The sequence below is a fragment of the Centroberyx affinis genome, unplaced genomic scaffold, assembly GCF_046629955.1.
Source record: "Centroberyx affinis isolate AG114_WGS23_722 - 3 ecotype Tasmania unplaced genomic scaffold, CSIRO-AGI_Caff_v1 ptg008500l_1, whole genome shotgun sequence".
NCBI lineage: Eukaryota > Metazoa > Chordata > Actinopteri > Beryciformes > Berycidae > Centroberyx > Centroberyx affinis.
Genome location: NW_027284211.1, coordinates 1 through 27,500, shown reverse-complemented (window position 1 = coordinate 27,500; position 27,500 = coordinate 1). Strand labels below are relative to the sequence as shown.

General features: G+C 46.4%; 2 protein-coding genes across 3 annotated transcripts in view; one reads left to right on the top strand and one right to left on the bottom strand.

Moving 5' to 3' along the window:
- impa1 (inositol monophosphatase 1) overlaps nucleotides 1-6,872 on the top strand; it is an 8,900-nt gene extending 2,028 nt beyond the window's left edge. Inside the window, exons 5-9 of one of the 2 annotated variants that reach the window (XM_071514327.1) lie at nucleotides 313-358; nucleotides 860-968; nucleotides 2,910-3,018; nucleotides 5,370-5,521; nucleotides 6,115-6,872. In XM_071514327.1, coding sequence (XP_071370428.1) covers nucleotides 313-358; nucleotides 860-968; nucleotides 2,910-3,018; nucleotides 5,370-5,521; nucleotides 6,115-6,242 — 544 coding nt within the window. In that variant the 3' untranslated portion in view covers nucleotides 6,243-6,872. Of the gene's footprint in view, nucleotides 1-312; nucleotides 359-859; nucleotides 969-2,909; nucleotides 3,019-5,355; nucleotides 5,522-6,114 lie in introns of both variants that reach the window. The other variant, XM_071514328.1, reaches the window with a different exon arrangement.
- An 83-nt stretch (nucleotides 6,873-6,955) lies between these two features.
- LOC139640158 (E3 ubiquitin-protein ligase RNF31) lies at nucleotides 6,956-26,601 on the bottom strand. The gene is made up of 20 exons (XM_071514330.1): nucleotides 26,530-26,601; nucleotides 25,284-25,349; nucleotides 25,006-25,172; nucleotides 24,426-24,577; nucleotides 24,233-24,333; nucleotides 23,916-24,071; nucleotides 23,327-23,404; nucleotides 22,169-22,248; nucleotides 20,367-20,447; nucleotides 19,698-19,880; nucleotides 18,643-18,825; nucleotides 16,541-16,639; nucleotides 16,084-16,173; nucleotides 15,887-15,986; nucleotides 14,883-15,001; nucleotides 14,310-14,423; nucleotides 12,676-12,742; nucleotides 12,511-12,604; nucleotides 10,731-10,899; nucleotides 6,956-8,055 (listed from the first exon to the last, which is right to left on the bottom strand). The coding sequence occupies exons 3-20, from the start codon at nucleotides 25,081-25,083 to the stop codon at nucleotides 7,921-7,923; spliced, it is 2,079 nt and encodes a 692-aa protein (XP_071370431.1). The 5' UTR covers nucleotides 25,084-25,172; nucleotides 25,284-25,349; nucleotides 26,530-26,601; the 3' UTR covers nucleotides 6,956-7,920.
- Nucleotides 26,602-27,500: the final 899 nt, after the last annotated feature.

Genomic DNA, 27,500 nt, shown 5'->3' with positions numbered 1-27,500 from the left:
CATAATCCTCCACACCAATACCTCCTTTAATAACATAACAACCTTTATTAAGCCTTAATAACCTCGTTAATAACCTTTATTAAGCCTTAATAACCTCGTTAATAACCATTATTAAGCCTTAATAACCTCATTAATAACCATTATTAAGCCTTAATAACCTTGTTAATAACCTTTATTAAGCCTTAATAACCTCGTTAATAACCTTTATTAAGCCTTAATAACCTCATTAATAACCATTATTAAGCCTTAATAACCTTGTTAATAACCATTATTAAGTGTTTGATCTTTAGTGTTTCTGTCTGTCTCCCTCAGATATCCTTTTGTTGCTGTTTCCATCGGCTTCGCTGTCAACAAGCAGGTCAGTTAGACTACAGACCGCCTGAGTCCAGGTCAGACCGCCTGAGTCCAGGTCAGACCGCCTGAGTCCAGGTCGGTTAGACTCTGGTTAAGAAACCTGTTTACAAACTCTCTGACAGGCTGGTTAACTGCCCGGTTAACTGACCGGTTAACAGACCGGTTAACTGACCGGTTAACAGACTCTCTGACAGGCTGGTTAACTGACCGGTTAACAGACCGGTTAACTGACCGGTTAACAGACTCTCTGACAGGCTGGTTAACTGACTGGTTAACAGACCGGTTAACAGACTGGTTAACTGACCGGTTAACTGACCGGTTAACTGCCCGGTTAACAGACCGGTTAACTGACCGGTTAACAGACTCTCTGACAGGCTGGTTAACTGACTGGTTAACAGACCGGTTAACAGACTGGTTAACAGACTGGTTAACTGCCCGGTTAACTGCCCGGTTAACTGCCCGGTTAACAGACCGGGTAACAGACGGTCTGTCCCTGTCTGTCCAGGTGGAGTTCGGTGTGGTCTACAGCTGTATTGAAGACAAGATGTTCACAGCCAGAAGAGGGAAGGGAGCGTTCTGTAACGGACGACCACTGCAGGTTTCTGATCAGAAAGGTCAATCAATAACTAACTTATCAATAACAGACATGGTGTACTTGTCAATAACAGACATGGTTTACTTATCAATAACAGACATGGTGTACTTATCAATAACAGACATGGTTTACTCAGATCAGCATTGTTAAAATGGTAAAATGGTAAGAAGTGGTTTGGTCTGGTGTTGTAATTATATAGTATATCTGTAAGGTGCAGTATGATGTATAGTATAGTAATGTGTAGTGTAGTATGGTATAATATAATGTACTATAGTATGGTACAGTGTAGTATAGTATGTTGTAGCATAGTATAATGTAATATGGTATAGTATACAATGTTGTATAGTAAAGTGTACTAATGTAATATAGTATGGTGTACTATAGTATGGCAGAGTGTAGTATGTTGTATAGTGTACTATAGCATGGTGTAGTATAGTGTACTATAGCATGGTGTACTATAGTATGGTGTAGTATAGCATGGTGTACTATAGTATGGTGTACTATAGCATGGTGTAGTATGGTATAGTGTAGTATAGTATTGTACTATAGCATGGTGTACTATAGCATGGTGTACTATAGCATGGTGTAGTATAGTATGGTGTACTATAGTATGGTGTACTATAGTATGGTGTACTATAGCATGGTGTACTATAGCATGGTGTAGTATAGTATGGTGTACTATAGTATGGTGTAGTATGGTATAGTGTAGTATAGTATTGTACTATAGCATGGTGTACTATAGTATGGTGTACTATAGCATGGTATAGTATAGTATGGTGTACTATAGTATGGTGTACTATAGCATGGTGTACTATAGCATGGTGTAGTATAGTATGGTGTACTATAGCATGGTGTAGTATAGTGTAGTATGGTATTGTACTATAGCATGGTGTAGTATAGCATGGTGTACTATAGCATGGTGTAGTATAGCATGGTGTACTATAGCATGGTGTAGTATGGTATAGTGTAGTATGGTATTGTACTATAGCATGGTGTAGTATAGCATGGTGTACTATAGCATGGTGTACTATAGCATGGTGTAGTATAGCATGGTGTACTATAGCATGGTGTAGTATAGCATGGTGTAGTATAGCATGGTGTACTATAGCATGGTGTAGTATAGCATGGTGTAGTATAGCATGGTGTAGTATAGCATGGTGTACTATAGCATGGTGTAGTATAGCATGGTGTAGTATAGCATGGTGTACTATAGCATGGTGTAGTATAGCATGGTGTAGTATAGTATGGTGTAGTATAGTATGGTGTAGTATAGCATGGTGTAGTATAGCATGGTGTACTATAGTATGGTGTAGTATAGTATGGTGTATTATAGCATGGTGTAGTATGGTATAGTGTAGTATGGTATTGTACTATAGCATGGTGTAGTATAGCATGGTGTAGTATAGCATGGTGTACTATAGCATGGTGTAGTATAGCATGGTGTACTATAGTATGGTGTACTATAGCATGGTGTACTATAGCATGGTGTAGTATAGTATGGTGTACTATAGTATGGTGTACTATAGCATGGTGTACTATAGCATGGTGTAGTATAGTATGGTGTACTATAGCATGGTGTACTATAGCATGGTGTACTATAGCATGGTGTACTATAGCATGGTGTAGTATAGTATGGTGTACTATAGTATGGTGTACTATAGCATGGTGTACTATAGCATGGTGTAGTATAGTATGGTGTACTATAGTATGGTGTACTATAGCATGGTGTACTATAGCATGGTGTAGTATAGTATGGTGTACTATAGCATGGTGTACTATAGCATGGTGTACTATAGCATGGTGTAGTATAGCATGGTGTAGGCTAATATGGTAATAATGTAATGTAATTGATCTCAGAAGTTGTATAGAAAACAGAATATCATGTGGTGATCCTCTGAGCCAATCAGAACACAGTCCTCAAACAGCTGACCTCTGACCTGTGGTGTTTACTTCCTGTCAGAAATCAGCCAGTCCATCATTTCCACTGAGTTCGGGTCCAGCAGAGACCCGGAGGCCGTGGACAAGATCTTCTCCAGCATGAGGAAGATCCTCTGCATCCCTGTCCACGGGTACGCAGAATACTGAGTACTGTAATACTGTAATACTGCAATACTGCAATACTGTAATACTGCAATATCAATTAATCAATCGATCAGACTTTATTTGCACTTATCAGAAAAACAAATGTAACACAAAGCGCTTCACAGACTAAAAGTTGATAAGACACAATAAATCTAGGGAAACACCAGAGACAAGATTAAAACAAAACAATATAATATAAGATATGGGTAAAAACATTAAAAACCCTAAAATGTTGTGTTAAGATGTAAAATCTGGACTGAAAGGTAAGTCTTTGCTTTTAAAAATGTCTGCAGCCTGCTGGAGGGTCAGAGACCAGGACCACACAAACTAAAACCTGCCTCGCCGCGGCTTTTTGTTTTGACTTTCGGGACGAATAAAAGGCCGCCGCCGGGAGACGGAGCGTTCTGATTGGTTCATCAGCTCAGAGAAGGTCTGAGAGAGCGCTGGGTGCAAGGCCACCAAGAGCTTTAAAAACCAGGAAAAGGATCTGAAAACCAACCTGAAACTAACAGTCTGCTGCCAACAGGTTTCAGACCACGAGGAGAGCTCTGCACCTCCTGGAGGTGATGAAAGCATTAATGTCTCTGTTAGTCTTGGAAACATTTCTAATATGCGGCTCAAAATTTAGGTCTGAATCATAAATATGTCCTAAGTTTTTACCTGATGGATTTTAATGCCAGTGACTGCAGCCTTGTGGTCAGTTTCTCCCTCTGAGCCTCAGGACCAAAAAACAAAACTTCAGTTTTGTCCTGGTTGAGCTGTAGAAAACTGGGCCATCCGTAATTTGATCTGTAAAATCCAGTTAAAAAGAGCATCGATTGGCTCTGTGTCATCAGGATCAGGATCAGCATTAGGATCAGGATCAGGATCAGGATCAGGATCAGGATCAGTGTAGAGCTGTGTGTCAGGCTTCCTGATGACGCTCCCAAGCAGAAGCATGTAAAGATTAAAAAGTAAAGGACCTGAAATTGAACCTTGGGGGACACCGTATGTCATTCTTACCTCAGTCAGTTCAGATCTAAACCAGTTAAACCAGACCGAGCTGCAAAGTCTTTTTAAAAGAACAGTGAGTGATCAAAGGCTGTGCAGAGTGCAGTACTGCACTACAACACTAATACTGCAGTACTGTAGTACTGTACTACAACACTAATACTGCAGTACTGTACTACAACACTAATACTGCAGTACTGTAGTACTGTACTACAACACTAATACTGCAGTACTGTACTACAACACTAATACTGCAGTACTGCACTACAACACTAATACTGCAGTACTGCACTACAACACTTATACTGCAGTACTGTACTACAACACTAATACTGCAGTACTGCACTACAACATGTTTCCTGATATCAGATTTGTCCACTAACAGATTTCCGGGGGGGGGATTTGATTTTCTCTAACCGATCACTAGAGCCCGACGTCATTTTAAGTCGATGCTGATGCGTAACCATGACGACACCAGAGACGGTTCAGACAGTATAGAAGATCTTTGACAACATGGAGCCAAGAAAAAACAAAGTATGACGACTTCTAATGGATTCAGAACAGCTGGACAGCAGCGTCCATCTTGTCTACAGCGTCTCCATTGTTGTTGTTACTCCTCCTTGGTTCCAGAGCACAGCTTAGTCCCGCCCCCGTGGCTCTGATTGGCTAATCGTTAGTCCCGCCCCCGTGGCTCTGATTGGCTAATCGTTAGTCCCCCCCGGCGCTCATCGGACCGATCATTTTTCAACAGAGAATCCTCTGTCTCGTGTCACGATGCCAGACCAGAATCAGTCAGCTGTGGAGTGGGCGGAGTCAAAGGTCTGGACCCAGGCAACTACAATACTGCAATACTGTAATACCAGGTTCATGTGTTTCAGGATGTGATGTCACAGTTCATGTGTTTTCAGGATGTGATGTCACAGTTCATGTGTTTTCAGGATGTGATGTCACAGTTCATGTGTTTCAGGATGTGATGTCACAGTTCATGTGTTTTCAGGATGTGATGTCACAGTTCATGTGTTGCAGGATGTGATGTCACAGTTCATGTGTTGCAGGATGTGATGTCACAGTTCATGTGTTTTCAGGATGTGATGTCACAGTTCCTGTGTTGCAGGATGTGATGTCACAGTTCATGTGTTGCAGGATGTGATGTCACAGTTCATGTGTTGCAGGATGTGATGTCACAGTTCATGTGTTTTCAGGATGTGATGTCACAGTTCCTGTGTTGCAGGATGTGATGTCACAGTTCATGTGTTGCAGGATGTGATGTCACAGTTCATGTGTTGCAGGATGTGATGTCACAGTTCATGTGTTTTCAGGATGTGATGTCACAGTTCATGTGTTTCAGGATGCGCGGTGCGGGCACGGCGGCGGTCAACATGTGTCTGGTGGCGTCCGGCTGTGTCGAGGCTTACTATGAGATCGGGATCCATGTGTGGGACATCGCCGCCGGGTCGCTCATCGTGTCGGAGGCCGGCGGCGTCCTGATGGACGTGGGAGGTGGGAGGAGCCACTGGCTGATGTCATTAGACTGCTACAGAGCTTTGTGACTGCAAGCTGCTTTTTAATGTTTTAATGTCATTTCTTTAGAACTTTGCATTCAGTTCAAAGTCATGAACTAAACAGTTTTTCTATGAAGTCTTCAGCCACCGAGATGTTTTGCTCTTAATAATAATGAAGAGTATCGGGGGCACAGGAGGGTAAGAAATATATTTAGGGAACAAAAAGTTGAGATTTTTTGAAGAAAAAAATCAAAACTTGAGATTTAAATGGAAATAAACTTTTGAGAAAAAAGTCAAAATCAACTTTTGAGATTTAAGTCGAAATAAACATAATTTGGATTTATTATAAGCTCATTAGAAGCTGCAGAGGAGGAAAAAACTTTATTTCTCATGTCAGGCAGCCGGACGCCACATCGTCACTGAGAGCCTGAATATTTATTTTTCTCAAGTTGATTTAAATGTTTTTCTCAACAGTTTTGACTTAATTTGTTGTCCCTCCTGAGCGCCCCCCCCCTCCCCCTCCCCCCCCCCCCCCCCCCCCCCTCCTCCTCATGATCAGACTCATGAAGCTCTCCGCCCGGCTGTCTGCAGGCGGAGAGCTGGACCTGATGTCCAGGAGAGTCGTCGCCGCCAACAGCAGGAGCATCGCTGAGCGAATCGTCAGAGAGATCGACGGCTTCGCTCCGCAGAGAGACGACGCCCCCCCGCCCAGAGCCTGAGGGCCGGCCGCCGTTTCTATGGCGATGAACACGACGGATCCGATCAGAAGAGCTGAACGGTGGCGCCAAATTTCCATAAAATGTATTTACTCGCTCGAGACGTTTTTAGTGAAGTTTGTGACAAACAGAAAGACGTTCGTCAGATAAGAAATGAAACGTCTGAACGTCAGAAGGCTCCGTCTGTCATCACAGTGTGTATTTATATATTTATATATATTACATTAGATTGTACAAACTGTATTTCTGTGTTTTGTCTTTGGTTGAAAACTGACATCTGGCCGACGTCAGCGGACACCAAAGAACAAGAACAGCTTGTCCAATAGGAATCCTTCCTGGAAGACTTCCTCTTTCTGGATGTTTTTCAGACTGAAACTGAATTCATTTCTTCAGTTTGACACTTGGATCAAACGGCTGCCGTCTGTATTTAGCTGAATATTTTTGTGAGTTTTTTAAAACACAGCTGTACTTTTTACATCTTCACTGTTAGAGGAGAGGGAATTTTTCATTTGTCAGCTGATATGTGTTGTATTTATCACTGCAATCGATGAACTGTATTATAAAGAAAATGTGTGTGTGTGTGTGTGTGTGTACTGAAACCAAATTCAATAAAGTTATCATTTTTTAGAAAGACCAAGTATCTGCACATCGTCAGTAGAAAACAGAACGGACAGCAGATTTGAATAAATTATTTATTGAAACAGTTAAAGTGCAGAAAACCTGAACCACTGATAACACTGAGCTGAAGGAGGTTGAGGGTTCGACGCCCGGCCAGACCGCCGTGCTGGAACAACCGATCGGTGCTTCAGACTTCGTTTAAAAACCCATTGACTTGCATTAGCATCGCTAATAAACGCTAACAGGAGGCTAGCGCTCCAGATCAGAGACGATGGAAAGATGCTAAGATCCTCAGGAGGCTCGTTAGCATCGTTAGCATCGTTAGCTCGTTAAGGCATCAACACACACTCCAAACCTCCTGTCATGTGATTGGCTGCTTACTGTCCTCCGACATGGCGGCTAACGGCCAGGATCTACTTCCTGCTTCATCTCGGCTTCTTTTCTTCTAGAAAAGTCTTTTACTGTAAAGCAGCAGCTGAAGCCGATTATCCATCGATCAGATGTTCAATGACATTAATCCATCAATATAATATCTGTAATATCTGTCCAGCAGCACACTGATACTGCAGTACTAGTACTGTGAGTACTGTGAGTACTAGTACTGTGAGTACTGTGAGTACTATAACACAGGAACAAGACTGATGTCCAGCTCAGGATGAGGACTGACGGGAGGCCAGGCTGTGTATTATATTATTAGGTGTTTGTGTTTCATGCCTCGGACTGACAGACCAGACCGCTAAGATTAACTTTATTATTCAGACTCTCCAGACTCTTCAGACTCTCCAGACTCTTCAGACTCTTCAGACTCTCCAGACTCTTCAGACTCTTCAGACTCTCCAGACTCTTCAGACTCTTCAGACTCTTCAGACTCTCCAGACTCTCCAGACTCTTCAGACTCTTCAGACTCTTCAGACTCTTCAGACTCTCCAGACTCTCCAGACTCTCCAGACTCTCCAGACCTCGGTTCACTTCAACTTTCACTCTTTGTTCCTCGGACCGATTCTCATCCCCAAAATAAAAGTCGTGGGTTGCTATGGTGACAGAACGCCTCGGCCTGACCGGCTCACATCATCAAGAGGCGTCGTACCTGCCGCTCGGTCGGGGGCGGGGGGGGCGGGGGGGCCAGAGGGCAAAGGTCACCTTTCAGTCTGAATGGAGAGAGTCCATGTTTCCTGAGAGGAACACTGCTGATCAGAGTCTGAGGAGAGACAGACAGGTTACTGACAGACAGACAGGTTACTGACAGACAGACAGACAGGTTACTGACAGACAGACAGGTTACTGACAGACAGACAGACAGGTTACTGACAGACTGACAGACAGACAGACAGGTTACTGACAGACAGACAGGTTACTGACAGACTGACAGACAGGTTACTGACAGACAGACAGACAGACAGACAGGTTACTGACAGACAGACAGACAGGTTACTGACAGACAGACAGGTTACTGACAGACTGACAGACAGGTTACTGACAGACAGACAGACAGGTTACTGACAGACAGACAGGTTACTGGCAGACTGACAGACAGACAGGTTACTGACAGACAGGTTACTGACAGACAGACAGACAGGTTACTGACAGACTAACAGGTTACTGACAGACTGACAGGTTACTGGCAGACAGACAGGTTACTTACAGACTGACAGACAGACAGACAGGTTACTGACAGACTGACAGACAGGTTACAGACAGACAGGTTACTGACAGACAGACAGGTTACTGACAGACAGACAGACAGGTTACTAACAGACAGACAGGTTACTGACAGACAGGTTACTGACAGACTGACAGACAGGTTACCGCCGACAGACAGACAGGTTACTAACAGACAGGTTACTGACAGACAGGTTACCGCCGACAGACAGACAGGTTACTGACAGACAGGTTACTGACAGACAGACAGGTTACTGACAGACTGACAGACAGGTTACCGCCGACAGACAGACAGGTTACTGACAGACTGACAGACAGGTTACTGACAGACAGACAGACAGGTTACTGACAGACAGACAGACAGACAGGTTACTGACAGACAGGTTAATGACAGACAGACAGACAGACAGACAACAGACAGGTTACTGACAGACAGACAGGTTACTGACAGACAGACAGGTTACTGACAGACAGACAGACAGACAGGTTACAGACAGACAGACAGACAGGTTACTGACAGACAGACAGGTTACTGACAGACAGACAGACAGGCAGACAGACAAGCAGACAGGCAGACAGACAGACAGGCAGACAGACAGGTTACTGACAGACAGACAGACAGGCAGACAGACAGACAGACAGGTTACAGACAGACAGACTGACAGACTGACAGACAGACAGGTTACTGACAGACAGACAGACAGACAGGTTATGACAGACAGACAGGTTACTGATAGACTGACAGATAGACAGGTTACTGACAGACAGACAGGTTACAGACAGACAGACAGACAGGTTACAGACAGACAGACAGACAGGTTACAGACAGACAGGCAGACAGGTTATAGACAGACAGACAGGTTACAGACAGACAGACAGACAGACAAGCAGACAGGCAGACAGACAGACAGGCAGACAGACAGGTTAGAGACAGACAGGTTACAGACAGACAGACAGACAGGTTACTGACAGACAGACAGGTTACAGACAGACAGACAGACAGACAAGCAGACAGGCAGACAGACAGACAGGCAGACAGACAGGTTAGAGACAGACAGGTTACAGACAGACAGACAGACAGGTTACTGACAGACAGACAGACAGGTTACAGACAGACAGACAGACAGACAGGTTACAGACAGACAGACAGACAGGCAGACAGGTTATAGACAGACAGCCAGACAGACAGGTTACTGACAGACAGACAGGTTACAGACAGACAAGCAGACAGGCAGACAGACAGACAGACAGACAGGTTACAGACAGACTGACTGACAGACAGACAGACAGACAGACAGACAGACAGACAGACAGACAGACAGACAGGTTACTGACAGACAGACAGACAGAGAGACAGACAGACAGCCAGACAGACAGACAGACAGGTTACAGACAGACAGGTTACAGACAGACAGACAGGTTACTGACAGACAGACTGACAGACAGACAGGTTACTGACAGACAGACAGACAGACAGGTTATGACAGACAGACAGGTTACTGACAGACTGACAGACAGGTTACTGACAGACAGACAGACAGACAGACAGGTTACAGACAGACAGGTTACAGACAGACAGACAGACAGGTTACTGACAGACAGACAGACAGGTTACAGACAGACAGACAGACAGACAGGTTACAGACAGACAGACAGACAGGCAGACAGGTTATAGACAGACAGACAGACAGACAGGTTACTGACAGACAGACAGGTTACAGACAGACAAGCAGACAGGCAGACAGACAGACAGACAGACAGGTTACAGACAGACTGACTGACAGACAGACAGACAGACAGACAGACAGACAGACAGACAGACAGACAGGTTACTGACAGACAGACAGACAGAGAGACAGACAGACAGCCAGACAGACAGACAGACAGGTTACAGACAGACAGGTTACAGACAGACAGACAGGTTACTGACAGACAGACTGACAGACAGACAGACAGACAGACAGACAGGTTACAGACAGACAGACAGGTTACTGACAGACAGACAGACAGACAGACAGACAGACAGACAGGTTACTGACAGACAGACAGAGAGACAGACAGACAGACAGGTTACTGACAGACAGACAGAGAGACAGACAGACAGGTTACAGACAGAATAAAGTTTGTCATTAAAATGTTCAGATGTGAAGTCAGATATTGATATCAGAAGATATTGTCTGATCAGAAGTCATTTTCCCAGCAGCCTCCACTGACCGTGCGAAGGCGCTGAGCGTACAGTGGCTCCGCCTCCTGAGGTCTTCTGGTCGGCACGGCGACCAGCCAGCGCCTCAGCTCTGACATCATCTCCGCCGGGCCGAAGAGGACGGCCGGGTCGGCCCCGCTCCGCTCCACCAGCTCCACCAAGCGCTCCTTATAGTGCGACCTGCCAGAGGGGTGGAGCCTTTCAGACAGACGCTCACTCTGACCTCAGATCAGAAACACCTGACGTGTCGAACAGGCCACGCCCACAAAGAGGACACGCCCACAAACAGACCACACCCACAAACAGACCACGCCCACAAACAGGCCACGCCCACACACCGCTCTGTCGCTATGGGAAAACAAATCCACATGTTCTGTGGAGGTTTTTCTGTCTTCTGATAATTGATGTGAAAAGTATTTGGTGTAAATAATTTGTTGTGACCTTTTCACAGTTATCAAAGAACTAAAGGTCACATGGTGTAAAGCAGGACTCCTCTTCCTCTGTGGTGATGAAGGAGTTGGATGGTCTATCTAAACATGGTGAAAGTATCAAAACTAAATCCACACAATCCATATTAGTGCAGCGAGCCTCTAAACGAGCCGTTTGGACTTCGTCACTTTGTGATGTCACAAAGGTTTGCTCATTATCATTTCTGTAAGAAATAATAAACTTGTAGAAGAAAAATAGACTTGTGACTTGTTTTGCCCATAAAAACAGAACAGTGTTCGACACGTGTGCCGCAGTGCGCAGGTCTGATCCAGCACAGGTCAGGACCCGGAGCCGGTCTGATCCATCACAGGTCAGGACCCGGAGCCGGTCTGATCCATCACAGGTCAGGACCCGGAGCCGGTCTGACCGGCAGTGTTGGGCGGGAACGCGTTGCTTAGCAACATTACATGTTACAGTCATGTGATTTATGATTTATTTTTCAGTAACAGCAGTGTAGGGATTCAGTGACATCACAGTAAAGCTGTGAACCTCCTTCAACCTTTTCTTTTCCCTCCTGTGAAATATTCAAAGGTTTTTTGTTTTTTTCCCAAATCCAAAGTATTTTAAGGACTGCAGCCGGTTTCCTTCGGCAGAAGCCGGAGGCCGAGGGAGACAAAGACTTTCAGCTGCTGATCTCAGTCAGGATCAGAAGATTCTGGTCTGCTGTGAACTTTGTGTTTCCCCAGAGAGACTCAACATCCAGCTTATCAAACATGTGGTACAGAAACACAGAAGAGAAACAACAAGGAGAATCTGTTGCCATGACGATCCACTGAAGCTGGGTGTAACGGAACGTAATGTAACTAATTACTGTTCCTGCAGAGTAATTTGTAAAGTAATGTGATTACTTTTTAAAGGAGTAAAGAGTAATTGATTGCCCAACACTGCTGTCCAGCGGCTCAGACTCTGAGCTGCAGACGGACTAAATCAGATTCATGAAAAGACACCGACAATCCCTCTTTCTAAATGTTGATAATCTTGAAGTGGTACAGAAGGACACGAGCCTCAGGGGGGGTCAGACTGGTACTGGTGTTAGACTGGTACTGTGTCAGACTGGTACTGTGTCAGACTGGTACTGTGTCAGACTGGTACTGGTGTTAGACTGGTACTGTGTCAGACTGGTACTGTGTCAGACTGGTACTGGTGTCAGACTGGTATGGTGTCAGACTGGTACTGGTGTCAGACTGGTACTGTGTCAGACTGGTACTGTCAGACTGGTACTGTGTCAGACTGGTACTGTGTCAGACTGGTACTGTCAGACTGGTACTGTGTCAGACTGGTACTGGGAGCAGTGGGTCTTACTGGCAGTATCCTCTGTATTCGGGCAGAGCGGGTCGGCCACATGGCTCCTCCCTCCTGCTGCCGGTGTCTCTCAGCTCCAGAACCGAACACACTCCTGGAAAAACAGACAAGTTAATAAACCTAAGAGAGAAAAACCACCAGCTAAAGGGCAGAAATACACATTACCTGCTAGATTAGACTCAGCTGAGCTGCCATTGGCTGTTCCCAACCAGGAGAGAGAGACGCTGTAATGCTGAAAGACAGTGTTCAGTTTAGTTCATTTAATACACCTTATCAAGGTAACATGGTCCATTTCATCAATACTGTACACCTCATCAATACTGTACACCTCATCAATACTGTACACCTCATCAATACTGTACACCTCATCAATACTGTACACCTCATCAATACTGTACACCTCATCAATACTGTACACCTCATCAATACTGTACACCTGACATCAAGTTAAGAAATCTTATGTTCAGCTCCAGTGATAAGAATCTAACTTGTGAAGTGACAAAGTGGGAAAAGGTAAAACAGGACAGATCACTGTCAGAGGAAGGAGGAACTGAAGCTTTGAGCTGAATTCTCTTCATATGGGAAAATCTGTCAGAACGGCTTCAAGTTTCAATCCATCAAGATCCCATGAGTCTAGTTTTCTTTAGTCTCTGGTTTGTCCTGATCAGCTTCTTCTCTTAACACACGTGAACTTTGTGATGAAACATCTGACTTCATGTTTTGCAGCAAACCAAACATTGTAAAGTCGACCACAAACCAAACATCTGTGAAGCACCGTGTCCTGTCACGGCATCTTAAGTGTTGTGGCCACAGAATGAAAGAAGGTTCATCTGAACTGCTCCGTGTCACATGGTGGACTTCACAGGAGGAGCTGGAGGAGCCAGGCGAGCCAGCAGGGAGAGGCGGGGCAGCCGGGGGATTCTCCACAGATGGAAGATACCACTAGAAAACACAGCTCACCTCAGCTGTCAGACGCAAAGCAACAAGGAAACAGCTGGAGTCCAGAGCATGAAGCGCGTCGCTGTCCATGTGAATTTGATGTCATTATTTATTATTTGTTATTTCTTGTTCCAAACTGCCAACATTAACGGACAGGAGCGCATTTCCCACACGGAAATCCCTGCATCTCATGACCGGCAACACCGACGATGCCGAACACTGAGATGACAGCTGACAACTGGACAACCGGCTCATCTTCTCAGTGAGTCTTAATAATGCAGCCGCTACCTCAGACCGTCTACGCTCTAGAGGTCCACTCGGTCCAGAACTTGGCGGTGAGGCTCGTCGGCCCTCAGCTCCCTGATCGACCGGACGGATTTCTGAGCTGATGAGCAGAAAGTTCAGCCTGGGGCAACTCCTTACTTTACTTACTACACTTTAGTTCCTTTTTCCTTTTCCTCTAGAAACCATGCTTCACACGGTCCCACTGGACTGTTTGTAACCTGAAGAACTTTACTGATGATCCACCTGTGAAGTGAACTGCTCCCTCTGATGCCTCTGAGAGCTCTGCAGTGACTGGGGATCCAGCCAGGACCAGCTTAAATATTAAATACCTTAAAACCAAGGTGAACCGTATTTTCTAGTAGTATTTAGTATTACCTTTATTTTTTTTTATCTTATTACCTCTTCTCTTTATTATCTTCTGTACTTAATTTTCCCTGGTACTGTTCTGCCAGTTGCTGCTGTGGCACCCGAATTTCCCCAAGGGGATTAATAAAGTGATTTCTCATCTTATCTTATCTTTACCATCTGAAAGCTGAACAAAAAACTTCTATTTACCGTCTTCCTGTATGATTTACCTGTAGCAGCAGGTGCAGGCGGGCCACGCTCCAGTCCCTCAGGTGGTACAGACAGTCTCTGGGGTGGTGGGCATGGAGGCCTTTAGCTCCACAGTCCACAGAGAAACCACAGACCTGAGGACCAACACAACTCACCATCACACTTTTACACTCCAAATTAAAAACACCTGAAACCCACCTTAACTCTGGACATGCAGAGGGCCACTGTACAGAGTCTGATGGTCCAAACGGTCCAGGGCAGCGGTGTCCTATCATGGTCCATGGAGGTTTTCATTCCAACCAATCACTACAGCAGATCACTTCACTAAATAGTTCCTCCACTTGGGCTGAATGTGTGTTAATTGGTGAAAGGAGTGACTGTAGTGATTGATTGGAATGTAAACCTGCATGGCCCCTGATTGAGAACCAATGATCTATGAAGAAGTCAGTTTTTCTGCTGCAGTGGCAGGCAGCAGATTAGAGAAGTGAGCTGTCCCACAGGTCCACCTTCTGCCCATGCTAGCTACCTGCTGAGTCAGCTAGAAGACTAGTACTATAGAGCATGTAGGTTATTATAGAGCAGGTATGACTCACGGAGCCCAGTCCGAACGGCTGTCTGCAGCCTCCACAGAACTGATGCTGACACTGGCTGCAGGTGAAGTGCAGGCAGCCGCCTTTAGACAGGTAGAAGATGAACTGGCAGTTTGGACACTCTGAAACATGATGAACACAGGTTAGCTGTGTTTACAGTAGAAACACAATAGACTACAGACACCAAATAGACACATTAGACCATACAGTTAGTAGATAATACATGTATATTGGGGATAATAGCTCAGAATAGACAATAGAGGCGAGAGTGAAAACTGGGATTACAGTAGCCATTTTATGCCTCACGGAGCCCTGGAGGCCCCTCAAGGAGCCCTGGAGGCCCCTCAAGGAGCCCTGGAAGTCCCTCAAGGAGCCCTGGAGGCCCCTCACAGAGCCCTGGAGGCCCCTCAAGGAGCCCTGGAAGTCCCTCAAGGAGCCCTGGAGGCCCCTCAAGGAGTCCTGGAAGCCCCTCAAGGAGCCCTGGAGGCCCCTCAAGGAGCCCTGGAAGTCCCTCAAGGAGCCCTGGAGGCCCCTCACAGAGTCCTGGAAGCCCCTCAAGGAGCCCTGGAAGCCCCTCACAGAGCCCTGGAAGTCCCTCAAGGAGCCCTGGAGGCCCCTCACAGAGTCCTGGAAGCCCCTCAAGGAGCCCTGGAGGCCCCTCAAGGAGCCCTGGAGGCCCCTCACAGAGTCCTGGAAGCCCCTCAAGGAGCCCTGGAGGCCCCTCAAGGAGCCCTGGAAGTCCCTCAAGGAACCCTGGAAGCCCCTCAAGGAGCCCTGGAAGCCCCTCACAGAGCCCTGGAAGCCCCTCACAGAGCCCTGGAAGCCCCTCACAGAGCCTGGAAGCCCCTCACAGAGCCCTGGAAGCCCCTCACAGAGCCCTGGAAGCCCCTCACAGAGCCCTGGAAGCCCCTCACAGAGCCCTGGAAGCCCCTCACAGAGCCCTGGAGGCCCCTCACAGAGCCCTGGAGGCCCCTCACAGAGCCCTGGAGGCCCTTGGTGGTTTGTACCTATGCTGTTGTAGCGAAGCAGGTTGTGCTGGTCCGGCTGGTTCTGCTGCTGCCAAGCTCTGAACTGCTGACAGGAAACTCCCTGATGCTGAGGAGACCACTGCAGGAACAACAGTCTGTTAGCTCACTACTGACCATACTCTCCATTGTGTATGTGTGTGTGTGTGTGTGTGTGTGTGTGTGTGTGTGTTTCTTACAGCTGATCTACATTGAGAGCAGGTACTCTTCCTGCAGCTGGGACAGTCCATCCTCAACCTGTCAGCTTCATGAAGCATGCCGAACGAACACTGCAACACACACACACACACACACAGTCAGACACACACACACACACACACACACACACAGTCAGACACACACACACACACACACACACACACAGACACACACACACACACACACACACACAGACACACACACACACACACACACACACACAGACACACACACGTATGAGCTCTGGAGTAGATCTGTTGAGTGATGGAAATAAAACTGAATCTTTCTGAATAAACTTCCAACCCAAACTGAAACATCCAGAAGCTTCAGGTCGCTGATGGGGAACAACCATCAATCAGTCTGACACCTGACCCTGAGCCCTGGGGGTCAAAGGTCGTTCTGGATGTCCCAGGTCAGACCTTCGGTCCAGTTTCTTACATGTGCGCACCAGCGGAAGTTTGGCATTTCCTGCAGCGCTCGGTCTCTGAGTTTCCTCTGGAACAGCTCATGGATCTGAGGCTCCAGGTAGTGACGGATCTGTTGGCAGAGACATCCAACCGTCATCCAACCGCCATCCAACCGCCATCCAACCGTCATCCAACCGCCATCCAACCACCATCCAACCGCCATCCAACCGTCATCCAACCGCCATCCAACCGCCATCCAACCACCATCCAACCGCCATCCAACCGCCATCCAACCACCATCCAACCGTCATCCAAGCGCCATCCAACCGTCATCCAAGCGCCATCCAACCGCCATCCATCTGTTATCCAACCGCCATCCATCTGTCATCCATCTGTCATCCAACCGCCATCCAACCGTCATCCAACCGTCATCCAACCGCCATCCAACCGCCATCCAACCGCCATCCAACCGTCATCCAACCGCCATCCAACCGTCATCCAACCGTCATCCAACCGCCATCCAACCGTAATCCAACCGCCATCCAACCGTCATCCATCTGTCATCCAACCGCTATCCATCTGTCATCCAACCGTCATCCAACCGCCATCCAACCGCCATCCATCTGTTATCCAACCGCCATCCATCTGTCATCCATCTGTCATCCAACCGTCATCCATCTGTCATCCAACCGTCATCCATGTGTCATCCATCTGTCATCCATCTGTCATCCAACCGCCATCCAACCGTCATCCAACCGTCATCCATCTGTCATCCAACCGCCATCCATCTGTTATCCAACCGCCATCCATCTGTCATCCAACCGCCATCCATCTGTCATCCAACCGCCATCCAACCGTCATCCATCTGTCATCCAACCGCTATCCATCTGTCATCCAACCGTCATCCAACCGCCATCCATCTGTCATCCAACCGCCATCCATCTGTCATCCATCTGTCATCCAACCGTCATCCATCTGTCATCCAACCGTCATCCATGTGTCATCCAACCGCCATCCATCTGTCATCCATCTGTCATCCAACCGTCATCCATCTGTCATCCAACCGTCATCCATGTGTCATCCATCTGTCATCCATCTGTCATCCAACCGCCATCCAACCGTCATCCAACCGTCATCCATCTGTCATCCAACCGCCATCCATCTGTTATCCAACCGCCATCCATCTGTCATCCAACCGCCATCCATCTGTCATCCAACCGCCATCCAACCGTCATCCATCTGTCATCCAACCGCTATCCATCTGTCATCCAACCGCCATCCAACCGCCATCCATCTGTTATCCAACCGCCATCCATCTGTCATCCATCTGTCATCCAACCGTCATCCATCTGTCATCCAACCGTCATCCATCTGTCATCCATCTGTCATCCATCTGTCATCCAACCGCCATCCAACCGTCATCCAACCGTCATCCATCTGTCATCCAACCGCCATCCATCTGTTATCCAACCGCCATCCATCTGTCATCCAACCGCCATCCATCTGTCATCCAACCGCCATCCAACCGTCATCCATCTGTCATCCAACCGCCATCCATCTGTCATCCAACCGCCATCCAACCGTCATCCATCTGTCATCCAACCGCCATCCATCTGTCATCCAACCGCCATCCATCTGTCATCCAACCGCCATCCAACCGTCATCCATCTGTCATCCAACCGCCATCCATCTGTCATCCAACCGCCATCCATCTGTCATCCAACCGTCATCCATCTGTCATCCAACCGCCATCCAACCGCCATCCATCTGTTATCCAACCGCCATCCATCTGTCATCCATCTGTTATCCATCTGTCATCCAACCGCCATCCAACCGTCATCCATCTGTCATCCATCTGTCATCCAACCGCCATCCATCTGTCATCCAACCGCCATCCATCTGTCATCCAACCGCCATCCATCTGTCATCCAACCGCCATCCAACCGTCATCCATCTGTCATCCAACCGTATCCAACTGTCATCCAACTAACATCCAACTGACATCAGTCATCCAACCGCCGTCCATCATCCAACCAACATCTGATGTGTTGTTCCTGTGTCTCGTAGGCCTTGCTGTCATTAGGGACAGAAAAAGGCCTTGACCTCGTCACCCAGTGACCTGTAACCTCTGACCTGGGTGTCCAGCAGGTTGAAGTAGTCCATGGACTCCTCCATGCCTCCCTGACCTCTGACCTCCGGCCGGCTGCACAGCGGACACACCAGCTGATCGATACTCTTCTCCTTAATGGCTGTGGAGAAGTAAGTCTTGAAACAAGACTGACAGAGGCAGCAGGAGCAGTGGGTCATGGTGATGATCTGAAGAAGAAGCAGCAGAAGCAGAAGAAATTCAGCCCTTAAGTGTCTGGAGTGACAGAAAGACAAACCACTTTGCTGAGTTAGAAGCTAAAATGATCAGGTACCCCTCTCACCCAGCCACTCCACTCTTTGACCCCCTTCCTTCAGATAAAAGGTTACGATGCATCAAGAGCAGAACGACTCATTTACATATCAGCACCTCTCCTGAGGCAGTGAGGGCCTTAACTCCCCACCTTCAGTTCAGGCTGTTTAACTGAGACCCCTAGTGGGCCTTTGTTTTAATGCACTTGTCACTTTCTTTCTTCTTTTTCTTTTCTTTTTCTAAATGCTGGCTGTAGTTTTATTTATTTTATTTTTATGTTTTGATGATGTGTATTCGTATTTTATTGTTGTTGTTTACCTCAAGCACACACCAAGACAAATTCCAATCAATGTTTCATTGAAATGGAAATAAATTATTGAATCTTGAATCTTACTTGTCACTATTACAGCTCCATTAAAAATAAACTTTATTTACCAGAAACATCAGATTAGATGGTTTGACTGAATTAAACTGCAGCCCATACAGAACTGAAACCTGCTTTCATGTCTGCAGCCACAGTGCTGATACATCCCATAATAATACACCAGCCACTTCCACTATTTGACCAGCCTAGATGATTAGAATATGGCTCCACATGTTGCCTGGTAACCAGTAGAGCAGACAGTCTTTGTCTGTACAGGTAATGTCCAGGAGGCCAACCAACCAACTACAGCAGCTCATTTGACTAATTAGCACACCTTCAACCAGGGGGGAGGAGCTAGTTAGTTAGTGGTTGGTTGGACCAGAATGGAGAACCAGTGAGGAACCAGTGAGGAACCAGTGGCCCCACCTTACTGAAGGAAACCTGGTCCTGACAGATGGGACAGTTGTGGGTCAGGAACTTGAGGGCTGATGGGAGATCTTTGTTGAGCTGGACTGCCTCCAGGGCGTCGGTGGGGTTGAAGCTCCGCCCCTCCAGGGCCACCAGGCTGAGGAACATGGCTGCTTTGTCAGGAGGAAGACGAGCTGCAACCTGAGGGACAAACAGAGCGAATGGGAATAAACCAGAGAAGGTTCTGTCAGCCTGACAACATGAAGGAGAAAAAGTTCTGATGCTTAGATCTTGGAGTGGATGGAAGGTGACAGATGAGTTAAATTTACATTGGAAATTAACAACACATTTAATTTGGCAGTGTGGGTGTGCTTGTATAATTTCTGGAAGGTTCAACCAGTAAACCTATGTTCGTTAATAAATTTAATTGGGTTTAGTTCTACTTGAACACATTTTACTGGAGAGGAATGGTTCATTGACAGTTTTAGATCCAATCCATTTTTTATTTAATCTATAATGTGTTTTTATATGGAGTGCAGGTAAGATCGAAGTACTGAAGGATCCAAGGATCCATGTTGGCTGAACCCTGAAGGCTGCTTCTGCCACCTGGTGGTCATACAGGGCTCTGCAGCTCCTCAACTGAAAAGTTAAAGGGATAGTTCACCCCCAAAAAGAAAATCCACTCACCCCCATGTCAGTTGAAACATTGGTGAAGTTTGTATGTCCAGACGCAGAGCGAGTTAGCCAGTGCTGCTCCGAATCAGCCTTCTGCAAAACAACACAACTGAATGGGAACTGGTTCTTTATAAAAAATACTCCAAACTGCTTGTGCAGCATAATCCAAGTGTTCTGAATCCAGATTGCACTGTGGGTCCAAAAGTCCAGTTTTGACCTCATCGTCTCCTAGGTAATGAGGTGCACCTCATCGTCTCCTAGGTAATGAGGTACACCTCATCGTCTCCTAGGTAATGAGGTGCACCTCATCGTCTCCTAGGTAATGAGGTGCACCTCATCGTCTCCTAGGTAATGAGGTGCACCTCATCGTCTCCTAGGTAATGAGGTGCACCTCATCGTCTCCTAGGTAATGAGGTACGCACAAAGCTCTGGACGCCCTGCAGCGATCTGATGGAAGAGTCTTGCTGCCTTCAGGTTCTCCTCATGAGCTCGTACTTCTGAGTTTTACCGTCACGTATTCAAGTACTTTTAGTCAGAAATAACAAAATGGAAACAAACAAAAGTAGCTTTTTGGTGACTATGTTAGAAATAAAGTTGTACAGATGCAGCAAGATACAGCAATGGCAGAATGAAGTTGAGAATATTTGCATCAGGTTTGTAATTGATATTTTATGAAGTTTATTGACAAAAAGTTGCATGACACCTAACAGCTAAACAAAGACTGAGAATGTCACATCTTGGGCATCATGTAAAATTCAACTTTGCCATTTGTATTTTCCACTTTCTTGGACAGTCAAGCATGCTCGACCCATAATTACAACATTTCCAACAGTATCTGAAGGCAGCATCTGCTTGCTGCTGCAGGGTGACTGTTAGCAGAACAAATCTTTATCAGTATCTGTCTTTTGCACTCACAGCACCATCGTTTGGCTTCAGAACACTTCATGCTGCACAAGCTGTCGGGTTTGGAAGTGTAAAGACCCCGGACCCAGCCACTACAGCTGTTCTGGAGAAGACTGATATTCTATTTCTTTTATTTATTAAATTTATTAGACAGGCACAATGCACAACAAAACATACGTCTCAAAAATAAAGAGAGGTGATGCAGATTTAGCTCATAGCTAGTTTCCATCTGTCGGCCCTGGGGTACGGAGCAGCTAGCTGTGTGTTATGAGGTCATACAAACTTCACCTGTGTTTTGACGGACATGGCGGTGGTAGATGGTGGTAGATGATGAAGAAATATAATACCGATCTATAAAAAGAGTCAGAGCTGCCCGCCCCTGATTACATTCTCAAGTTTTTCACTTTTCTATGTACTTTATTTTTTAGAAGCATACTCTACTAAAACTTGAGCTGATTCTACTTTTGCACTCATTCTAAGTTTCTCTGGATAAGAGTTTTGATACAACTAAATGTAAACCAGCCAAACCAAGGCTCCTTAACAGGTCCTTGAATAAACTCTGTCCCTATAGGCTACAAGCAACGTCAATCATTTCTCTGATGTCATGAAATGCAGCCGTGTTGCTGCCATCCAGATGTTTATCCAGACATGAAGGCTGGATGTAAAGACAGACAGCAGTTGGGATTAAACTCACTCAGACTGCTGTTTCCAAGTTCTCCACATCTTCATTCTACTTCTAACACTCTGAGAAGATGTTGACTGAAGCAGCACTTTCAGATTATGGTGCTTCACCAAACGCTGTTTTGGTGTTCAGACTATTGGAGTGTGTGTTAACACAGAGACCTTCAAGACATCAACAGAAACACTGGAGCAATGTCTGGACCAACCAGACCAGCGGTGGTCTTCCTCACCCAGGTCCGGTCCGGTCCATCCACAGCGTCTGTCCCGGGTTTCTGAGTGCTGAGGCCCTGACGGAGTCCCAGTCCAGAACCTGGAACCAGAACCAGAACCACAGCCTTGGTCAGCTACACTATCTAGATCTCCAGCACCCACATCCACCACTGTACCACATCATCTGTAGATCTACAGCATCTACACCCTCAGCTGGTTCCTCTGCACCATCCACCCAACATCTAACTTAACATCTATCCAAAATCTAACATCTATCTTCACATGTTTAACATCTCGCTAACATCTACAGTATCTTAAATGTGTTTCTAATGTCTAGCTAACGTCTGTCCAACGTCTAGCTAACATATAGCTAACATCTGACACGTATCCACATATATCTAACACCTAACATGTATCTAACATGTATCTAACACCTAACATGTATCTAACATGTATCTAACACCTAACATGTATCTAACATGTATCTAACATGTATCTAACATGTATCTAACATGTATCTAACACCTAACATGTATCTAACATGTATCTAACACCTAACATGTATCTAACATGTATCTAACACCTAACATGTATCTAACATGTATCTAACATGTATCTAACATGTATCTAACACCTAACATGTATCTAACATGTATCTAACATGTATCTAACATGTATCTAACACCTAACATGTATGTAACATGTATCAAACATGTATCTAACATGCAGACACTTTGGAAGACCCAAACAGAGAAGGTTTCTGTCATGGCTCCAAAGGAGAAGCAGGGAGTGAAGCTCCATTACTGCTGGATGACTGAGATCTTCTCCATCAGCGGCTCTGTTCCTCAGGACCTTCTCTGTCCTGCCAGCTAGTTAACCAGTCCCTGGCTTAGATGGTTAGAATGAAAACCAGCAGGGCTCTGGGTCTGAGGACCTGATTGAAACCACCTTTCTACATGATCAAGCTGACAATCTACAGATCAAACTGAGGCTGTGGACTGTTTCAGCACCTTCAGCCTCATTCAAAATAAATAAGAATAAATAAGAATTACAGTTTATTGAAAACTGTACAAGACTCAGCCTTGGGAAGATTTGATTGCAGATATGATCTGAGTTGTATCGAGTGCTGAATCTGACATCTGGACCATCTGTCCAGTCTCAGTTTCCAGCCGACTCACCCTGCCGGGGCCGACCGGCCTCGCCGCCCAGCCGCAGACCGCCCATCATCCTGCTGAGGGAGTCTGGAGCGCCGCCCGCTGTGACGGGGTACAACGACCCGAAAACAGCTTCAATTAATACGTCAGAAATAATACAAGATCTTAAGTCATGTAGCACTTTTCAAAGCACACTTACAAAGCACTTCACAAAGGAGTGAAAACACAGAACCAGATCAAATTAACAGCAAAAGCAATTAAAGCAAGGCAATAAATATAAAAGCAAGACAATAAACAGTATAAAGGGAGTTCCAGTAGCAACTAACAATTACTAAAAGATCATTCAAGAATTTGATTGCAGATATGATCTGAGTTGTATCGAGTGCTGAATCTGACATCTGGACTTGTCTGTCCAGTCTCAGTTTCCAGCCGACTCAGGGTTAGGGTCACTGATGGTGAACAACCAATCACCTCTAGCTTTAATAATAGTACTATTCAGGTGTGTACTGAGTGTACTACAGCAGTAGCAGGTGTGTACTATCGCAGTAGCAGGTGTGTACTAAGTGTACTACTGCAGTAGTAGTAGGAATACTTCAGTCTGCTCCAGTCTTACCTGAGGAGGCGGTGGAGAGGAAGGGGTTGGAGGAGGAGGAGGAGGAGGAGGAGGAGGAAGAGGGGGGAGGACCAGGAGCACTGAAGTCGATCCCCAGGAGCTCCTCAGTGTAGGACCTCTTCACCTGGATCTCCTTGCCCTGCTCCCATTGGCTGGCTGGAATGGAGGGGGAGGGGCAAAGTTAGGTGCATCACCAACTCCACAAAATCACCAAACTTATCCTTTAAGTTGCTGGTAATTTCCTTGAGTTTATCTGGTGGTAATTTCCCTGCCTGCTGTTGTCGTATTGATTCTGGTCACATGAAGCAGAGGTTTACCTCTCAGTCCGGACAGAGGAATGGAGGTCAGCGAGGAGCGCCTGGTCTGCAGGGAGGAGGAGGAGGAGGAGGAGGAGGAGGTGGTGCTGGGGTGCTGATGGCTGGAGGAAGATAAAACAGAAATATAATAATAATGGAGTCTGTTTGTCCTTCATGTCTTTGCCTTGCCAGTCCAGTCCAGCAGACGGCTCACCTTCCATCTGAACCAGGCTGTCCGGGTCGGTCCAACACCTGCACCCCTGCTGGAGTGGGTGGAGCTTGGACAGGGGGCGTGGCATAAAGGGGCGTGTCCTTCTGGAAGGCCCGCCTCATCTCTGTGATGAGCAGTAACAGATTGGACACGCCCTGACAGAAAGAGAAATGTATCATCATTCATAACTCACAATTCTATAATAATAATAACTGTGTGCTTGCTGAAAGTGATTAGTATCATTATTCCTCTTCTGGACACATTTGGACAACTCGTCATACAGTTTGTATGCTACATACACATTATACATGAAAACGCTCAGCTCATCATGGTGCAGGTTGGACTGACCTTTCTAATCAAATCTTTTTGAGTTATTGATCATTTTATGCTCCATTATGAATGAATGGAGGCCAGTGCTTAATGTTGCTGCCTTCCATGTGAGAGATCCGGGTTCGATCTGCATGTCGATCATCAATACATAAGATATGGATCATTTTATACTAAAGTGATATCGCACAATGACCGGCCTGAAGTGTGTCAGTCTGTAAGCAGCCAGGTGAACTAAGCAGGAATCCAGACTTACGCTGGTCCAGTTGCTGAGGCCGTCCAGGCTGATGTTCCCGCCGGCGTCCACACAGGGACAGGCGGGGTTAATCACCATGGAGACGGAGGGGCAGACGTAACAGCGGGGGCGGTTGACAGGGTGGGTTTCATGAAGCCAGATGCACACTGGGATATTATAATCATGTCCTTAGAAAGCAAACATGTTACCGATTAATGATCCAATGAGTAAAAGGAGCTTTACCAAACCAAACCAGGCTAAACCAGGCTAAACCAGGCCAACCCAGGCCAGAGTCTCACCGTCAAACTTAACAGGAACAGTCCCGGCCAAATACACCAGCTTCTTCTTCTCCTTGTTTGGATAACCTGAAATACAGAGAGTCCAACATCATCTAGTCAACTTTATCTACAGTCAACATCTATAGTATGTATATACAGATATACATACAGACAACAACAGACGGAACTACAGACTGAACTACAGACTGAACTACAGACGGAACTACAGACAGAACTACAGACTGAACTACAGACTGAACTACAGACAGAACTACAGAGATTTAGTGTCTGATGTTGGTCTAAATGTTTCAGCTTTACAGAAATAAAATTGAATATTTCCATGATATTTTCCATGATGTCCAAACTGAAAATGTATTGCTCATATTCATTTTCCATGTTAGCTCACTGTGGAAGCTGGACTGAACTGAACTGAACTGAACTGAACTGAACTGGATTGGACTGGACTGGACTAGATTGGACTGGACTGAACTGAACTGAACTGAACTCAATTGGACTGAACTGGACTAGGGCTGGGCGATATGGACCAAAAGTCATATCTCTGTATTTTTAGGCTGAATGGCGATACACGATATATATCTCTGTATTTTCTACACAGTGGGCTACATGTTGAGTTGTCAGTAGGGCTGGGCCATATGGACAAAATCAAATATCACAATATTTTTGACCAAATACCTCAATATCGATATTGCGACAATATTGTAGGGATGACTATTGGTGCTTTCTCAAAATATTTACACAATGAGATTTTTGATAAATAATCATCAGTAATGTGGATATAATGACTAAGTGGGTAAAGGCAAATAATAGAACAGCTAGAACAGTCTGGTAAGTTCAGGAAATGACATCACTTTACTGTAATGCAGCCTTTAAAACCAGGAAAACACACTTATGCCATATCACCATATTACCATATCCAAAACCTAAGACGATATCTAGTCTCATATCACGATATCGATATAATATTGATATATCGCCCAGCCCTAAACTGGACTGAACTGAACTGAACTGGACTGTAGTGAATTATTCCTCCTACTGTTTTGAACTCATTGAATATTTAATATGGACAGGAAATAGACAACTTCAACTGAAAAACATCAGTCAGCCTTCAGAAAGGAGAATCAGTTCAAGTCAAACTGACAGTCAGAGAAACACAAAGAGAGAAAACAGAAGAAAGACTGAAGTCATTCATTCAAACAGAGAAACTTACAGTAGAAACTTACAGTAGAAACTTACAGTAGAAACTTACAGTAGAAATCCACATAGAGACGCAGGTCAGGGAAAACTGAACGGACCGTCTGCAACTCACATACTGTCTGTACTGGAAAACTGTACTGACACTGAGGAGGAGAGGAGGAGAGAGGGGAGGAGGAGGAGGGGAGGGGAGGGAGGAGGAGGAGAGGGGAGGAGAGGAGGAGAGAGGGGAAGAGGAGGAGGGGGAGGAGGAGAGAGGGGGAAGAGGAGGAGGAGGAGGACGGGAGAGGAGGAGGAGGAGGAGAGAGGAGAGAGGGAGAGGATAGAGGAGGAGAGAGGGGAGAGGGGAGGAGGAGGAGGAAGAGGAGAGGAGAGAGGGAGAGGATAGAGGAGGAGAGAGGAGAGGGAGGAGGAAGGGGAGGGGAGGAGAGGAGGAGGAGGAGGAGGGGAGGGGAGGAGGAGAGAGGGGAAGAGGAGGGGGGGAGGAGGAGAGAGGGGGAAGAGGAGGAGGAGGAGGACGGGAGAGGAGGAGGAGGAGGAGAGAGGGGGAGGAGGAGGAGGAGGAGGAGAGGAGAGAGGGAGAGGAGAGAGGAGAGGGAGGAGGAAGGGGAGGGGAGGAGAGGAGGAGGAGGAGGGGAGGGGAGGGGAGGAGGAGAGAGGGGAGGAGGGGGAAGAGGAGGAGGAGGAGGAGGAGAGGGGAGGGGAGGGGAGGAGGAGGAGAGGATAGAGGAGGGGAGGAGAGGAGGGGGAGGATAGAGGAGGGGAGAGGGAGAGAGGAGGGGAGGAGAGGAGAGAGGAGGAGAGAGGGAGAGGGGAGGAGGAGGAGAGGGGAGAGGGGAGGAGGAGGAGGAGGAGGAGGAGAGAGGGAGAGGATAGAGGAGGAGAGAGGGAGAGAGGAGGAGAGAGGGAGAGGGGAGTTGTTTTTAATCAGCATGTTATTTGTTGCAGGTTGGTGTTTTTAGCAGTTAGCTAACTGAGCTAGCAGCTATCTGAATGACAGCTGCTGTATTTTCTCTGTCTGGTTCG